Raw genomic sequence first — 19708 nt, forward strand, 5'->3', positions numbered from 1 at the left:
GTGAATCTCATAATTTTGGTGTTTTGTTCAAAAATGACACATACAGACTATTTTACAATGTGTCTGTAATCACAAAATGCAGATCAATACTCTATAGCTATCTTGGCTTGAAAAATTGACATCTTTGGTACATTTTTAAGCTTTTTCTCTGTGCCCAATAGACTACAATGTAAAGTGCTAGTGCAAGCAAAATTCTTTTTTTACTTGACAGAAAATTATTAACTTTAGAACACAATTTTGTGTGGCAAATGCATACATGTGAAGAAATAACTGACTTGAAAAAAAAAAACACTTATTCTTTAAATTTAGTACCGTCATCTTCTGCAACTCAGAAGGTAAAACTTTTAGGTTGAAAATTATTCCAGGAACAGTTTGCCAATATTACCTTGATACATTTTGATGGTGTCCAAATAGATAAAGAACCTCCAACCCCCACAAATCAGCCAAATAAGGGCCTTTTAGCCTTTTCAGTCAGTAAAGGATTTATTTCAATCCCAGTTGAGCAAAATATTTCAGTATCTACTATCTTTGTAAATACAGAAATATGACAAGAAGGAATACATTCCCATTTGCATCAAACTGTATTAGAGGTGTATTGGCAGACAGAAGGAAATCCATCATAAACACTACCTGTATCATTCAATTCAATTCAATTCAATTTTATTTGTCATTCAGCAGAACATCCAAGATATCCTGCAGAACGAAAATGCATCATCATAGATTAAATTTTAATCTCAGTTATGTTTTTAGCACCTACCTGCGTATCAGCATTTCTAAGCCTAATGTTCTTTGCAGAGGAATCAATTTTGATAGTTGCTTTGATTAAAATATCAAGATAATTCATGGTTGAATACTCCTGTTGAGAAAATAAACTAATTATAAGAAGGATCGATTATTACTGTGCATCTATCTTTAACACTTTCTATCCATTCATTTTGATTCAATATCTTTTAGTAAAGATTTTCTTAAAAAATCCATATGGGTAATTTAAAAATCCCATTTCCACAATTAGATATCTAAGTTCTTTATTAAATGCAGCAATGTTTCCCTCACCTTCTAAGAAAGAGTTACTTTATGTCCCAATATGATATCCTTCCAGAAGCATCCTACCACTCTAACACAATAGAAGCAACCAATACACTGTTTTTACCTCAAGAAATGTGCTATTCCATAATCTTGATCGCAGGACCACAAAAGCATTACTGTCTAGTCCCTGTAGTGGGCACTGAATTGTTACACACCTGGTATTACTACAATCCTTAAAAGCAAAATAGAAAAAAAGTAAATATTTAATACACTTAAATATACCACATTTTCCTTAAAATTACATAATCAATGTTAAATACCATACAATAACTACCAATGTAGTAAGTTATCAGTAAATTATGGATTCACAACAGATATAACAACTAAGGAGAGACTCCTCAGAAATGTATTTGAAATCAATGTTAGCATATTTCATTTTTTATTATTTATTTTTTTTTAAGTGAAAAGGCAAAAGAATTTACTAGACTGCATACATTGTATCAAAATACAACTTGTAAAAATGACAGATTTTAAATTGCATTGAGGCTTATACTACTATAAAACTGACCCAAACATTTTCACTATTACCTAAAATAGTTTGCAATATTCTCTATATAAATATAAATCACATGTAGACTATATTAGTAATTATCAGCACCTTAGCAGATGTTTTGTATCTGTGAAATCAAATGCTATCTAGAAAAATCAAGGGCATTTGAAAGATCATCAGATCCGTAAGGTAACAAAAACTATAGCAGATACTTATACTGAAGCAGAATGATCATTAATAGGGTTTTCTCATAACTTATTTGCGTCAATTATTTAATAAAAATGTGACTCATCCAAAATATTTTTTGGAAGAAAAGGGTTTTACCAGAGTCGTATATTTTCTTTTTTCAGAAAAAAGATAAAGTTTTCCATCATTTTCAGCACGCTTTTCTCGAATGTCTCGTTTTTTCCTTGAAACAGTTGGAGAGTCCTGTGTTGGAGAGGAGGGAAAAAAAAATATTATATAGTATAACTGCAACCACGTTTAACACAACCTTAAATATACTGACAAAAAAAGAACCATCATAACTCATTAGTTTTTAATGCAACCAAAAAGGATGAAATTAGGGACAACTAAGAGCAACTGTTAGGCACAAGCCTGGGTAACCTACAAGTTGTACTGCATGTAAAGTTCTGTGTATAAAGAGCTTACTACTTGCAAGAAGTTTACTTTTGACTAGTTTCCACCTGTGGCCATGTGTCTTTATTAAATAACATGTTTTGAAGAAACATGTGGCATTGAACTTACTTATTTCTAATAAGTTACTCCTAACCCTTAATCTCATCTTGCTTACACTGAAAACAGTGATATTGCAAAACTATATAAAAGATAAAAAAAAGACTGAAAGCATAACTCTAAAACTCTCTTCTGGACTCTGTCTGATATGGCACACACTGAAAGTTTGTGAAGCTGAAGCTCTGTTAGCTGAAAAGGGAACAATTTAATGAGTAGCAAAACAAAATAACTTTGACACGTGAGGAGATTCCAATCTAAATAGGCAGAGACTGAAGCAGAGGTTATTATCGGACATAAGGAAGAAAGAAACACACACTGCCGGGGGCATAACCCCAATATTAGCAATGAAGCTAGACGGCTAGATGATATCCCTGGTGTAGTTAACAGGAGTGAAAAGGTGAAGAGAGGGCAGGTTGGGGAGCATGCACTGGTACAGTGTGTTGCGTCTCAAACCACGCAATAAAAAAGCTTGGGATCCTGGTTGGCAACCAAAGGGCAGACATGCGGTCCAGAATCACCCCCCTGGAAATGGCCAAGGCCAAGGTGTTACGTGGGTGTCCCCTTGTCCTGGTATAGCCACTCGGGTGATTCACTTCTAAACCAACCCTAAGAAAGAAGAAACTAATTATGGAGGTGGCATCTGCACCAGTAACAGGAAGATATAAGACATTGTTGGGCACACCGATGGGATCCTTGAAGGAGCTAATGTGAGTTCTGTTGTGGAATAATTTTCATGCAGAAAATAAGCTACTGAATCATGTGTTGTACTTGCTGTTCACACATTTATTGATAATGTGAAATCTGTTTTGTGTTGCTCGTATCCTAAAGGTGAACTTATTTTTCCACATGATTGTAAAAGCCTGCTTCTATTAATTTAAACATTCAGCAAGTCTACAGTCATAGGGTCTAATTATTAAACAGAAACCAATCCCCAATTGCAAAATTATATAAATTCTTTACTCTTTTATTTAAGAATTCAAATAAACTGATGCATATGCTTATTCTTTAGTTTAGTAAACCTTCATAATCTTCCAGCTTCAATTTAAAAGATTAACTGAACAATAATCCTTATTAAAATTCAATAAACTGAACCAGTGTACAATCCATACACTTTTAAAGTCAACATACTTTAAAATTAGCTAAAAATACATAAATAACATTACCTTCAATCTTCTTGGGTTTATCTCTGAAGGAGGAGAACAAGACTTCGTCTCCAACCCCTTGGTATCAGTTTTTACCAAATAAAGAAGCCATTTTCCATTAAGAATCTCCTTTGGCCAACTGATGTCCAGATAAGCTGTCCCAAGTGTTTTGAGGGGTTTGCCAAGATTGATAATCTAAAAAAAAAAAAAAAAAGTAAAGATTATCATATGTGCTACTCCCGATTTTAAAGTCTGCTGTAATTAATGCAGAGCAGGCTAGCACATGTTGAAATAGAGGTTATAGTCATACATTCTTTATTTAAAGGTTATTTCATCTTAACTTGAGTAGGATGCTGGAAAAAAAAAAACAATCAAAAGGTGCACCTAAATAAAACATGCCTTTGCTTGTGTCAAGTGTCAACTGTGAATATTTGAAGATGCACCCAATGGGGCCTTTAATTATTTTGAGCTTTAGGATGTTTACCTTAATGTATATTCATTTTTTTAACACAAATTATAACCAGAATCTTAAATACTTCTGAACAAAACAAGCGTCTTCTATCAGTGGTACTATGTATTTTCAGTCTATCAATTTCCTGTTTCAGCTTTTTTTTTTTTGTTTTTAATAAATTTGCAAAAATACATAAAATCCTGCTTTTGCTGTGACAGTCTGGGGTATGGAGTGTTATCTGATGAGGGCAAAAATGAAATGAAATGATTTTAGCATAAAGCTGCAAAATAACACAATGTGTAAAAAGTGAAGGGGTCTGAATACTTTCTTAATCTGTTGTATGTTCTAAATGTTCCAGTTTTTTCCAAGGCTTGGAGTAACTAGAAAGTAATTGGAAATCTTTGCCAAAGCCCCTGGAATTTTCAGGAAGCAGCACTAACCAACATGCCACCATGCTGCCCCCCCCACCAATACACAGCTGGATAAGCTTTTACAGACTACTAGTTACAAAAAAATAAGTTACTGCCACATTAATGTCTCTTAGCAAAATTATACAATTCTAATTTAGCTAAAGATTTTTGTAACAGTAGCATAGAAATTACATTAAACTGTGTGCATCAGATGTTTATGTGTAGGCATAATAACAAACAAAGTGATGTTTCTTAAATAAACTCCTAAAAGGAGCCTTATTCATGGCCAAGTCATCTCACGTTCTATCAGTCCTTCCATCTTTGGATTTATGTCTGTATCTTCATGAAGTACAGTTAGGTCTATAAATATTTGGACAGAGACAACTTTTTTCTAATTTTGGTTCTGTACATTACCACAATGAATTTTAAATGAAACAACTCAGACACAGTTGAAGTGCAGACTTTCAGCTTTAATTCAGTGGGGTGAACAAAACAATTGCATAAAAATGTGAGGCAACTAAAGCATTTTTTTACACAATCCCTTCATTTCAGGGCTCAAAAGTAATTGGACAAATTAAAGAAATGGAAATGAAATGTTCATTTCTAACACTTGGTTGAAAACCGTTTGCTGGCAATCACAGCCTGAAGTCTTGAACTCCTGGACATCACCAGATGCTGGGTTTCCTCCTTTTGAATGCTCTGCCAGGCCTTTACTGCAGCGGCTTTCAGTTGCTGTTTGTTTGTGGGCCTTTCTGTCTGAAGTCTAGTCTTCAACAAGTGAAATGCCTGCTCAATTGGGTTAAGATCAGGTGATTGACTTGGCCATTCAAAAATTTTCCACTTCTTTGCTTTAAATAAACTCCTGGGTTGCTTTGGCTGTATGTTTTGGGTCATTGTCCATCTGTGTCATGAATAGCCGCCCAATCAATTTGACTGCATTTAGCTGGATTTGAGCAGACAGTATGTCTCTGAACACCTCAGAATTCATTCGGCTGCTTCTGTCCTGTGTCACATCATCAATAAACACTAGTGTCCCAGTGCCACTGGCAGCCATGCACGCCCAAGCCATCACACTGCCTCCACCGTGTTTTACAGATGATGTGGTATGCTTTGGATAATGAGCTGTTCCACGCCTTCTCCATACTTTTTTCTTGCCATCATTCTGGTAGAGGTTGATCTTGGTTTCATCTGTCCAAAGAATGTTTTTCCAGAACTGTGCTGGATTTTTTTTAGATGTTCTTTAGCAAAGTCCAATCTAGCCTTTCTATTCTTGAGGCTTATGAGTGGCTTGCACCTTGCAGTGCACCCTCTGTATTTACTTTCATGCGTCTTCTCTTTATGGTAGACTTGGATATCGATATGCCTACCCCTGGAGAGTGTTGTTCACTTGGTTGGCTGTTGTGAAGGGGTTTCTCTTCACCATGGAAATGATTCTGCGATCATCCACCATTGTTGTCTTCCGTGGACGTCCAGGTCTTTTTGCGTTGCTGAGTTCACCAGTGCTTGCTTTCTTTCTCAGGATGTACCAAACTGTAGATTTTGACACTCATAATATTGTAGCAATTTCTCGGATGGGTTTTTTCTGTTTTCGCAGCTTAAGGATGGCTTCTTTCACCTGCATGGAGAGCTCCTTTGACCACATGTTGTCTGTTCACAGCAAAATCTTCCACATGCAAGCACCACACCTCAAATCAACTCCAGGCCTTTTATCTGCTTAATTGATAATGACATAACGACGGGCTTGCCCACACATGCCCATGAAATAGCCTTTGAGTTAATTGTCCAATTACTTTTGAGCCCCTGAAATGAAGGGATTGTGTTAAAAAAATGCTTTAGTTGCCTCACATTTTTATGCAATCGTTTTGTTCACCCCACTGAATTAAAGCTGAAAGTCTGCATTTCAACCGCATCTGAGTTGTTTCATTTAAAATTCATTGTGGTAATGTACAGAACCAAAATTAGAAAAAAAGTTGTCTCTGTCCAAATATTTATGGACCTAACTGTACATTCAAAGAAGCCCCACTGGTTATTGTAAGATATGCATAAATTTTCAGTTCTGTCTTGTTTGTAAAAATGTTGTGAGCAGGATGCCTTACAACTCTGCGTTCTTCACCCACAGTTTGCTTGGTCCAAAATATGCCATCTCATGCGTTCTTCTTTCTCTATGTCAGATTTATGCTAGCTGCGCACTTTGTATTACAAGTTGTATGAAACTTCTAATGCAAGTTTGTATTCATTTTTTACCTAACTAAAATTACCACAGTGCCTATAGTTTTTCAAATTTGTCTATTTTTTTTAATCACGTTATAAAACAATATGAGTGACTGTAAGTGTGACATTTTGTCATTAGGTTCTATTTGGGTAGCAATGTTCAGTAATGTCATTAATAGCACAAGGACAGGAGTTGTGAAAGATAACAGGACAAGCAAATGAAGTGAAGTGTGAGTCGGAGGAGACTACATTTCACACATGGGCACAAGTACTCAACTGTGTTGCTTCTGCTGGTAATACAAAACAAGGAAAAATATCATCAGTGATGTTTTCTAAATAGAATTTTAAAGTTAAAACAACATGGCCATTTGCAGTGCAGATATTTAGGAAAAGTCAAGGAATGTCAGCAGCAAGACACACACTGATGAAACTTACAAATTCAAAAACAAAATGCTTATTGGCATCATTGATGGAGCTTCTTCTGTTATTGATAAAGTACTTCACCCAGAAGGGGATAAATATTAGAACTAACTTATTTCTAATATTGGCTTCTTTGAACCAGTCCCAACAACTTGGGGGGGGGGGAAACATGCTTGAGGGATCTTCTTTCACAAAGTATCTGATGCACAAAAAATAATTAATATCAGAACTTTAATGATGAAATTACATCTACACCCAATTAATTTATAGACCAACATCAAATGCCGTTTACCTTTTCTTTCTAACAGTACTTGAAACATTAGCAGCCTCAAACTTTTAGTCTCATTTCAGCCTAGCTTTCACATCAAAGAACAAACACTCACTCATGTTGTAAATGACATTCTAATATCTTCAGAACAGATATGCTACAATTGTTATGCTCTTAGATTTAAGTGAAGCTTTTAATTACTATTAACCACACTTAGTGATTTCACAGACTTAGTCATTATGTTGCACTCTAAGTTGTTTGTGTGTTATTCAGGTGTATCATACTGATTTAAATATAGACGTATCAGTATAATAGTACTGCATCAGTACATTCTTAAGATAGATATGGTGTCCTTTCGTTCAGAGTAGCTTGACCATCAGTGTTTTTGCTTTATGTGCTGCCACTACAGAGATACAGTCCACAAATGTTATTTTATATTGAGAATGACACTCTGCTATAGTGCAATGCTTTATTCTGAGAGGAGTGATACAAACCACTATGTTGGCACCAGACTTCTCCAAAGTATTAACACTTAGAAGAGTACTGCATTCCAAAAATGTCAGTTTAAAAATAATTTAGTACAAAGAGTCGAAATAAAAACAAAGTAAATTGGCAAGTTGAACTGTGACAACACTCAAGCTGACTGTGCCATGAGAAACAATATAGTTGTCTGCAATTAAATTGTATTTATTCATAGTCACTGAAATCTGACCATATTTATAGATTCCAATATATAGGTCTCAATGGTATGCCTTTGTAGTGTAAGAGAAAATCAATTTAAATATGAGAACATGAACTCACCATAAAGAAGGTGTTCGTTTGGAACTGAACCAGGATTAAAGTGTCATGAGTAAATAACACTAACCACTGTGTCATAGAGACACTCATTTTAAAAAGGCCGACTTTTTAGTTAAAAAAAAAAAAATACTTACTCTGAATTCATATTCAATTAAACTTCCAACATCATCTTCTGTTTTCATTGCACTTTCGCCTACAATTGTTCCTCCAAAGTATACTTGGGATGGTTTTGCCACACTATTGCAAGTAAAGGAAGAACATTACTCCTATTGTCATTTTGCAACTATTGACATTAAAAGCAATCCTTACTTTTTCAAGACTTCTTACCCTGATACAGATAACAGTAGCTCAATAAACACTTTTGCCCTTGCTGTTAAGGGTTCCAGATTCTTTTGTTCACTTGTCCTACAATTTAGAATATAAAAAAATATGTTTAAATACGTGGCAATAACCTAGCTTGCACATGAAAATCTAATTACATAATCAAATACTAATCCAAATTCAAAATTCTGAAGCAGAGTTTGTTTTATGAGAAATAGTTATTATGGACAGAAAGGCGGTCTATGGTATTCCAGTGAAATTTAAATCATATTTGCTAAAATGATTACACATCTAAATCTGACCAACTGCATAATTTATTATCTATAGAAATAAAGCTGAGTTGGTGTTAGTTTGTACTATGTATGTTTGTTCTGGCATTGATTCCTTTTTTTTTTGGCAATCTACACATACTGTAAATTAACAAACAAAACTAGAATCATTACAATATGAAATACAAATTAAGATATCTTTTAAAAGACAAGAAGTTATATCAGGTTTTCTGAAAGTCATTTTCTGATATGTAAAATACAATTAAAAATCTGTCACATACACTTCCAGATATCAGAGAATAGCTTATCCCAGTGGTTCTCAAACTCAGTCTCTTAGACCCACTGTGGCTGCAGGTCTTTGGTTCCAGCAAATTTGTTTTTAATTGGACACTTAGCTTAATTAAGTGAGCTGTTGTTTTTCAGTTTCTGTGTTATCGGCATTGTAGAAATTACAAAACTAAGTTTGTTAAATTTCTATTAAAATGTACTAAGCACTTATAAAGAGAAAATGTAGTTTTTTTTTGTCTTAACAATATTTTCATTCTGATTTTCACTCTGCTTTTCCAGATATTCTGGTTATTTAATCGATTATTCACTAATTAGTGGTGCTGATGCTGAAGTTGTTGCAGCCTTTCATCATTCAGTGTTTAATTGGGTGTCTGCTCTGCTTGCTTTTAATTGTCATTATTAGGATACACTTAAGGGAGCACACTACACTTAAAAAGGACACAACAACAGGAAAACAGGAGAGTTAAATATTTAAAGCTACAGGAAATATAGAAATTTCTAAATGTGTAAATGTAAAAATCATCCAGTAAGTTAATCAATCATTATCTAGTTGGAACAAAAACCTGCAGAAACAGTGGATTCCCCGAGTTCTGAGTTTGGGAACCACTGGCCTATCCATTTTTAGATATTTGAAATGCATTTCAAGATCTCAAAACACCTTCTTGAGAATTATATTTTAACCTTTTTGAGAATTATATTTTAACCTATGTTTATATGGACAGGATGTTTCAGTGAACTAAGACGACATATTGGAGCATGACGAAAATATTAATTAAACCTAATAAAAGTGAGGTGTTAGGACCAAAAAATGTGAATATCTTCAAACCCAAGATTGATGAAAGACATCAACCAAATCAACTGATTAATCACCTTCAACCTGTTACTGCTTGAGAAATCATGCATCCTTTACACAACTTTGAAAATAATATTTAAGAAAAAATGAGTGGAGAAAACAGGTTTTTTTTTTTGCTTTTAATTAGAGGAGCGTAAAGTAAAATATACAGTCTTGAAATAATACCTAGACAACACCAGGTTTTACAGGTAGCCAAATGAATGAAATCACACTTACGTCGCAAGTGTTAGGTTGATTTCCACATCTGTGGTGTCAAGTGAAATGCCACTTGTGCCCATAATCAGGAAGAAAGATGTCTGATGGAATAGCAGAAGAAAACAGTACATTTACTGAAGTTGTATAAAGACAGGCCCATCATTTTATATATATATTATATTTATATTATTATATATTATATATTATATATTATTATTTATATTTATATTTATATTATATATATTATATATATATTATAATATATATATATATATTATATTATAATATATCTATATATATATATTATATATTATATATATATAATATATTATATATATATATATTATATATATATATATATACACACACACACACTGTACATACATATACATACACATATACATACATATACATATAGTATATATATTATATATATATATATATATATACACACACACGCACACACATAATGTTATTATATATGTCATACATCAGTGTTAATGGTTATAATTTAAAAATACAATATAAATTTATACACTATATTGCAATTCCAACAATTATTCACTCACTTTTGAATTTCTCTTAAATGGATTCCCCAACTCACAAACAGCCTCAGAACCATCTGAATTAGCATTACATGTGACTGGTCGATCCTTTTAAAAAAGAGAACAGGGTAAATTTACATGAAATATATGGCAGGTGGTATAAAGACAAAAGCCGTAAGTATCATATGTACTCACAGGGGATGTTTGGTCATCTCTAAAAGCAGAATAAGAAAGTGTATCAGGAAAAGCAGCAGTAAGTTTAGCTTCATGGGCATCATCACCATCCTTTAAGGGATTTTTTGGATCGGAGTGAGTATTTGTAACAGTTATTTTCACAGCAATGTCTTTTTGCTGACTCAGAGATATCACTGGTATTCCATCCTCTCCCCTTTACGATGACCATCATAAGCCAAAAATATTTCAGGAAGAAAAAAAAAAAAAATTAGAAGGTTGCAAACATCTTTCAAATGATGACATGCTGTTAGAAAAAAAGATAAGTTCAGTACAAGTCACAAAATTGTAAAGTATGCAAAAATACATATGAATTTTACTCCATGGACATATGCTATAATTTACATTCTTTCTTGGACCAAATCTAATTTTGCAAAAATCTTAAATTTTGTCAACCATGGTGGCAACAAGTGGTGTATTGGTTTGAAAAGGTTGAGTTATTATGCATTTATCGTGCATTTGTAAATTACTAACACAGTTTCCCAAAACATTCAAGTTAGTTAACATTTCTGCTTGGCAACAGAGTTATTTATGTCATAAAAGGGAATATACAGAACTTTTCATTTTTTCTATATTCACTTATTCTAAACACTTTAGTATACTGTCCAAGTATCTCCCCATTCCAAGAAATTATCTGCATTTTAAGTTTTAGCCTTTTCACCCTTAAGGAGACGTCAAACAAAAACTTAAATGCAAATAAGGAAACCATAAACCCTCCAGCTGACTTTGTCCTACGGTATGTACTGTACCTATGTATTTTCATCATGTCAACTATTTAACTTTGGATGATATTGTTATAAAAAGAAAATTTTAAACATTCAAAACATATTAATGTGGTAGAATCGGAGCAACAACAAGCCATGTAATCAGAAACGTTATTAAAAAAACCTAATGTTAACTTCTGAATAAAAAACTGCTGGCAGGAAAGCTTGCACCCAGTGATAAACATTTAGTAAACATATTTCATATTTATGGTATAAGGTAACACTAGACAATTCTTGCATTATACCTAAATATATGGTCACATACTACATTAATGTAATTGACTGACTAACGTACTTGTGTGTAAATAGCAATGGTTTATTACAGAAATGAGTAGCAGCAAAATTATTTTTTCTTACAAATAAATATCAGGACATGCCACCTCCCTATGAAGAACTAATATCATAGCAAACTAAAGAGCCATAATTGACTGGCAGCCCTCAAAGTGTCTATCCATGTGCATATGCTTAATTAACTCTTTAAACTATACATTTGAATAATGCCATATTTAAACTGCCTCCTGCCATTGACAGCCATCTTATGAAATTAAGAACTACAACACAGAACAAATCACTATAAAGTATACCTTAGATATGACATTTCATACCATCTCCTAGTGCAGGACTTGTCCTAGATCCATTCCTTTCCCTAAAACCGCTAACTGCAGTATCTTTTGTCACACTAACATAAGACTTGGGTTGGTTTAGGAAATGGAACATATTAAGAAAATGCTAGGTTTGCCCATTCTTCACCCAACAGTATACCATTAGGATCACAGAACATGATTGCTAAGGCTGAACGTCCTCGTTTGTAAAGAAGATTTCTCTTTTTATAATGTAATGACATTCAATCAGTTTTGAACATATAAAACTACTGGGCAGAGTGATTCTCATGCTAATTAGCGACTGTAACGGCTTTCTGTCATAAAAGTGCTGTGGAGAATACACTGTGAAGATTATTAAATGCATATTTGTAGAAATAAGCTTTAAAATATAATATTACAAAAATGCAACATTCAATATTTTATTAAAGAGCTCATTAACATTCATATTTTATGATGTAACTAGGGAGCTTCGCCCACGTTCGCTTCGCTCGGCAACCCATGTTGTGAAGAGGAGGGGCCATGGAGACGCGGTCGCTCCCCCGAAACCCCTTTTAAATGGCGATACAATGAGAAAAATAGTAGTTGTTTTTTTACCTCCTCTTTACTCGATCAGCTGCTGGATTGCTTTTCACTGTTCCGTTATTTCACTGAGTAATATTTTCCATTTGTTTGCGCTAATGTGAGCTTTACTCTCATTTTCTTGAGACTTTTGAAGTTTTCCTACTTCCATTATCTCTAACCTGCTCTGCATGTATATCACGCCCTTCTCGTGGGACGTGAAAGTGTCTCTCTGTCTCTCAAAGATCTCTCTTCAAAAGATCACATCTTGTCGCAGTCTTGTCCCAAGTTTTATTTATTTATTTATTTATTTATTTTTATAATAGACAGATATCGCTAGAAAGAGCTAAGCTTGAAACACAGCATGTGTAACACTGGTGTTTCCATTGTATCCAACATTATGGCTATCTGTCAATATGCCTTTGCTACTCTCTACTCCTCTGACACCCAATATTTTGAGCAAGCGGTTGCTGCTAGACATCGAATAAGATGTCAGGGTGGTTGTGAGGATTTGGCATCAGCAATAGCACATTCTGATTAAGAATGCTGGATAATTATACCACAGTTACAACACCATCATGGATTGTATTATATGACACCAATAACAATGTGGCTATATAGTTGGTCTGAGCCAGCAAGACTTAAACTTCACATATTCCAAAACACCAGACAACCCAACACTTGTTTTCTCAAGGAATATTGCTATCCAAGTACCGGAAGCAAACGTAACAACTTACAAACATAGAGTTATATTAAATAACAGAAGTCCCTTGGCCAAGGTAAATAACTTTCCCATACACTGTAACATAATATCCCAAAGCTTAGACATCATAGTGCAGTGGTCTTACCAATCCTAAATTCATTAATGTCAATATTAGATCAGAACGAGTGTAATATAAATTAAGTCCTGCACTTTATGCACAGCATCTTACAAATGTAGTTATTTTTTAGGTGAAAGGATTTTCAGAGGACAATTTTTAAAATCCCTAATATGTGTGTTAAGAAACGTTGGCCATAGGCAATGTATGATGTCAAAAGATTAAAATAATTAAATCACACCAGAGAAATGTAGAGCTACAGCTCCTTGCAATAGCCAGATGGTTCTTTTGGACTTTGTGTCCCTGGCCTCTCCTGACATACATGAGACACACTTCCTAAACTGCACCATCCATCTGAACAAACTCACAATCAAATGGTGATCCCTTGGCAGCTCAACATCTCCCTTTTCTCAAGGATCCCAAACTTGCAAATTCAGATCAAATACCAGAACTACACAGCTGATCAATGAACTTATGAGCAACTCTGTATTTGAGTGTGGTGTTCACTATGCACAAACCAGGACAAGCACAGTAAACAACAAATCACTACTCGGGATCAGATCAGGCAAGTCATTCCTCCCAATTACACTCTTTCAGATATCTCCAACATTCCTCATATGAGCATTGGAATCTCCCAGTAGGGATATACTGTTTAAGTCATACAAAGAAAGATTTCCATTTTATTATGCTTGCATTCTAAGACCTATATGACTGAATAAAACATATGCAACTGCAATCGATAGCTTCAACACCAATAAACAGAGATGTAGTAATAAACAAAATAAAGGGAAAAAACAAAAACGTGCACATAATTAACAGGGTACTCCCTTACAGTGCATAGATTCCCAAAGTGACACTAAAGGAACACCATAGCCTTATTTTGGAGGGGCATATAAATATAAAAAAAAACTTTTATAACTAAGGAAAAAATGAAAACAAATTTAAGTTACTTACATTGGTAATGGCTGAAACAGGTCTTGTTTTCCATCCTTTGAAAAGAATTCATACTGAAGCTTCAGATTACTTTGACAGATGTTATCACTACCACAGCCTTCTTTCATAAAGTTTACCTATAAAGCAAATCATTTGCCAGTCATGTATTAACCGATTAGCTGAAGTAAAAGTAAAGTAACATATTAATATAGGCAAGATGCAGCTATAAAATGTAAGCATACTTCACTGAGTGGGCAAAAGTAAAGAACAGGAAACATACACATTAAGGGAATGCACATCCACATTACACACATCTTAAATACAGTAATTAAACTTGTGTTGCCACAACACACAAGAATAGCTAGATGGATTGATATTAAATCTGATGAGCATTTGCAGGAAAGCCAAACTGGCAATACATACAAACTTACTTAATATTTGTAAGCCATCTTGAAACAGAATGAAGGCCATTCATTCAAAACAATTTGCTAAGCAGAAAATAAACTGGTGAGCACTTCATAGGACAGTGTTTTGAGAGAGGGAAAAAGAAGAAACAGAAAGCTACACAGACACAAAACTACAGCTTTTACCAAAAAAAAAAAAAAACTATGTTGTGAAATGTCATAATAAATAAATAAAATTATTTATATGTGAGCATAAATAAATGCATAATGAAATACTGTATGTTGGTTGCTTACTGTATTTATGTATTTTTTTTATTTCTTCATGTATTTCAGTGATACCATACACAATATAAAATACAGCTTGAACTGAAAACTGCCATTTCACCCATCAAAGTTGAGAGGGTGGGCTCCAGAGAATACTGTTTTTTGATTGATGAATTGTCAGCTGAGGAGACACTCATAGTCATAACTTTGCATATGCCAATGAGCCACAGAATCGTACAACTAGAAGTACACTTTATAATAAAAACTGAAAACTTTACTATAAATGTAAATATACAGTATGGAAACATGTTTTTATTGACAAAGACGACTCGTGTAATTGCATCTCCACTGGAGCAACGACATTTTTTGATTTCATGACTGTTACGGCCTATGTGCAATCTTTAAAATGCACCCACTTCATATCGCTCAGCAAAACTGTACTTCAGAGCACTGCTTCATACTTTACTTTCACTAACAGAGGGACCTTCAGTTAACACCACCTCCATAGCCAAAAAGGTGCAACAGCACCTCCACTTCCTTTTGCGTCAAAGGAATGCTTGCCTACCTCCCTCCATTCCCACCACATTTCTACATTGGCATCATTGAGACCGCTCTTAACAGCTGCACCACTGTCTGGTTTGGAAACTGAAGTGCATCTGTCCACAAGGTCCTAAAATGAATAGTACACACAGCAAAAAAGATCATTGGAATCTTTCTGCACTCCATTAAAGACATCTTTCTGAAGCATCGCATCCGTAAAGCCTACAGCATTGTAGAAGATCGGCCCCACCCTTCACACGGTCTCTTTGACCCACTTTCATCTGGCATAAGGTTCTGTAGTCGTCTGGACACTGAACTCTGTGCTGCCATCCTCGCCTAAGATCTGTTCCTAGTAGTTAGTTTATTTGGTTTGTTACTACTGTACTTTTTATTATTAATTATTATTATTTATTACTACCCATTTCAATTACCATTTACTTCATTTATCTATCTATCTAATCGATTGCACAGAATAGTTTTTTGCTCGTCTTACACTTGTACTGTGTTGCACTGTGGTAAAGGAAAACATTTCATGCCACTGTAAACTGCAGTAAGGTGTATGGATGGTATGACAATAAAGCCATTTGACTTGACATCACTCATATAAACCTTACTCATTCAAAGCCAGCAAGACTTAGAAGTCAAATGAAAAACCAACCTAAGTAATCTGTTCCATGTAAAGCTACTCCCATTCAAATTCAGATAACCTACATAGCTGGCTTTCCAAATTTCATGTCATTTTGAGACTATGATTAGGAATAAGCTCTCCATGTAATATAGGTACCTGTACATCTTGTGGCAACTAGTTATCTATTAACATTCCTGAATGTTCTGCACAGAGTGGATTTTTGTCTTTTCCTTATATTAAAAAATAAAATTCTCTTCACATAAATGATAATAAAAGTTTGGTTTTGAGGGAAGCTTTTAAGAGAGGTGTCTCTGGAATTTAACTTAACATGTGAAAAATGTAAGTTTTTATTAGAAAATATGGCTTGTTTTCTTTTTTTATAGAATTAATTTTATGCATAATGGCAGTGGAAAGTTAAGGACAAGACTTAAAACAAGCCAGGTTATTTGTTATAATCTCTGGGCTGTGATGGGCATAAAGTGGTTTATAAAAAAAGTGCTAAGTAGCAGAGTAAAGCAGAAATTTGGATGGCAGCAGAAATGGCCAGAACCTCCCATGCCAGATGCAGTCACAGAAGAATAGGGCTTACACTAGAATAAGCTAAATTGTAATATTCATGAAATATGTGAAATGTGCATTTGCAGGAAAAAAAAGCTCAGTTACAGCAGCTGAAACAACTCATTCTCTCTCTCTCATATCTCAAAGTCAATTGCAGTTAACACACCATCCACTGAACAAGGTAAAAATCAAAGACTGCAGCTGTTCTCATGGCACCACTTCACAACAACAATTAGGGCTTTGCCTACCCATGAGTACAGCTTTGGGTGCTTGCAGGCTCTTAGTCCCCCCTCGCAAGTAGGGTTGTATAGTCCAAGGCAGTTTTTATTTTCTGTTAACTATGTTGCACTCATAGTACATCTACAGGAAAGTGGGCATTTAGGATATTGTAAAATGGTTGCTAAAAACTTAGCAATTCAGAAAAAATAGGTTTTAATGTAGAGAATCAGTCTAATTTCTACTTTTTCATGTTAGTATAAGCATCAGCTAAAAAGTGACTATATTTTTGTATTTGAAAAATATCAACACTGTACAGACGCAGTACGAAAAGTACTTTTATAGGGCACACTGTGAACCTTTCATGTTCTTTTCTTCTCGGTTTACTGCTGTGGTAAGTACTTCATGACCTCCAGTTTTTTTTTTTTTCCCCTCACATCCAGTCAATAGCTCTCCCTCAGACTGACCATGTCCGCTCAATGTTATTTTTGTAATAGAGATAGTATATACTAATTCTTTTTATGCCAATTTAAAAGCAGTCTTAAGCATTAGTACTGCAATTTATGCTTTCAACCATCTCGCATCAAAATGTTACGGATGTATGATAGAATGATTTACAAATAGTCCAAGTAATGCAGCAGGTGATCGAAGTGAAAAGTACATGGCCCCAAATAGGTTACTAATACATCTATACATGTATAAACCATTAGACTTATTTTACTTCCTGTCTTGAAGTAGCCAAATAAATTGAAGTTATTGATATACATTACACAAATGTAAATGTTTAATAAACATGTTATTTTCAAAACAGAATACTACAACTTTATATAATGGCATTTAAGGAGACTGTTCCTTATTTTCTAATAATACAAGGGAAGGGAAAAAAAAAAATAAAAAAAATAAAAGAGTACCTCTGATCGGGCAACAGGAGGGTCATTAATACTAAGGACTGGAAGAAGAGGTGGGGCAGCATTCTGTCTTCTCTTGCGTGTTGCCTGCTTAATGTTAACAGCAACTGTAATTGGGATTGGACGCAGTTTATCTTGAATATTGTCCTGAAAAAGTAAATGGCAAAAAGATTAATTTATTCTTAGAAAAGAATCTGTAGAAAAATTGATGCTACTTTCAGTTTATGTGAAGTTCTAGTCTAGAGTTAACTAGTAACAAGGAAAAGTGAGTGAAACTTTTATGAATGCCACCTGCCTGTAGCTTCAACTCTGTGTTGACACATGTCATTGTGTTTTGTTTACTCAGCTGTACAGTCCCAGAGGACTGATATTCTGGATCACCAGGCTGTTTCTTGAGAAATATTACTCTTGATGACTGTTCCAGTTTTCTTCTTTCCATTTCAGCTTCAAATGCGTAACCAACAGCTAAAGACAAAGGATTTGTGCGCCAAAAAAAAAAAAACAAAAAAAAAACAAAGACACTTGTATCACCTAATTTAATTAGTGTAATAATAGTCCAACTTTATAAAATTTTCTGCAGTTTTTACTTACTTAGTGATGGATTGTAGTTGGCAGGGACAGCAGTGTACTTAAAGCAAGCTTCTACAGTCATACTGGAAAAAGTGGGAAAAAAAAAAAAACCAAACACCTTTTTAACATTTAGATTAGACCAATGTCAATTTACTGTTTAAAATGAGGACTACAGAATGGTTGTAACAGAAAGATGCAAGTTTAAAATACAGTGGAACCTCGGTTTGCGAGTAACTTGGTTTACGAGTGTTTTGCAAAACGAGCAAAAATTTTTAATAAATTTTCACTTGATAAACGAGCGAGGTCTTGCAATACGAGTAGTATATATACGCTTTGTCTGCTGAGCGTCATGTGATCACAGCTGAGCAGATGGTTCTTCTCTCTCTCGCTGCGGGATTGTAGGTAATCGTCTCCTATTCTCCGTCTGAGTCGGCGTGCCTCACTCATATAGTCAACAGGGCGTCTACTGTTTACTACAGCATTAGCATTGTGACTGTGTGTGCACGCTTGTGTGTGTGTGTGTGTGTGTGCGTGTGTGCTGTGACGTGCGAGTCCCCGTCTTGCACCCTAAAAGACAAAGCTGAGTCTCAGTACTTTAGCAACACCAGCTTTATTCAGCTTGAAACAGCAACAGCGCGTTATTTATACACAGACACAGCAGTCAGGCAGGGCCCTGCACATTTATAATGTTCCTTGTTCCACCCATCGACGGCAGGCGCTTATTGCATGTCCGCAATCTTTTCGGATTCGCTTTTACGGCAAACTGCTACAGCGCTGGGAGACTGCGATTGCTTTGGGACGGTCTTCCGCGTGTCGTCCCGTTGGGTGCAATCCCACAAGAGTTTAGAAACTCACTCACACCAGCCATGATAATTTTCAAAGGTAAAGTGCAGGTTAATTTGTTTTATGTATTGTTACTTTATATTTTATATTAATCATTTTTATATGAATAGTTTTGGGTTGTGGAACAAATCATCTGAGTTTCCATTATTTCTTATGGGGAAATTCACTTTAATACACAAGTGCTTTGGACTACAAGCACGTTTCCGGAACGAATTATGCTCGCAAACCGAGGTTCCACTGTAGTTTACTTATACAGAAGCAAAACAGAAAAAAAAAAAATTATGTAATGAACTTGGAGAAGAAAAACAAAACCCTCAAAAAAGTAATTCAGCTTGACTGAAAAAGGGCAACTGTTAATGCAATTATACACATCATATTCCTAATCGAGT

The 19708-nt window shown here is 34.7% G+C and overlaps 1 protein-coding gene across 1 annotated transcript in view; it reads right to left on the bottom strand.

Moving 5' to 3' along the window:
* itga6a (integrin, alpha 6a) overlaps nucleotides 1–19708 on the bottom strand; it is a 99234-nt gene that overhangs the window by 13509 nt on the left and 66017 nt on the right. The window contains 13 exon segments of the mRNA XM_028806294.2: nucleotides 758–856; nucleotides 1151–1258; nucleotides 1901–2005; nucleotides 3475–3648; nucleotides 8146–8248; nucleotides 8339–8416; nucleotides 9959–10038; nucleotides 10507–10590; nucleotides 10678–10870; nucleotides 14410–14525; nucleotides 17910–18053; nucleotides 18202–18371; nucleotides 18498–18559. Of these exon segments, the coding sequence (XP_028662127.2) occupies nucleotides 758–856; nucleotides 1151–1258; nucleotides 1901–2005; nucleotides 3475–3648; nucleotides 8146–8248; nucleotides 8339–8416; nucleotides 9959–10038; nucleotides 10507–10590; nucleotides 10678–10870; nucleotides 14410–14525; nucleotides 17910–18053; nucleotides 18202–18371; nucleotides 18498–18559 (1516 nt within the window).

Source organism: Erpetoichthys calabaricus, chromosome 8 (assembly GCF_900747795.2).
Source record: "Erpetoichthys calabaricus chromosome 8, fErpCal1.3, whole genome shotgun sequence".
Taxonomy (NCBI): Eukaryota; Metazoa; Chordata; class Cladistia; order Polypteriformes; family Polypteridae; genus Erpetoichthys; species Erpetoichthys calabaricus.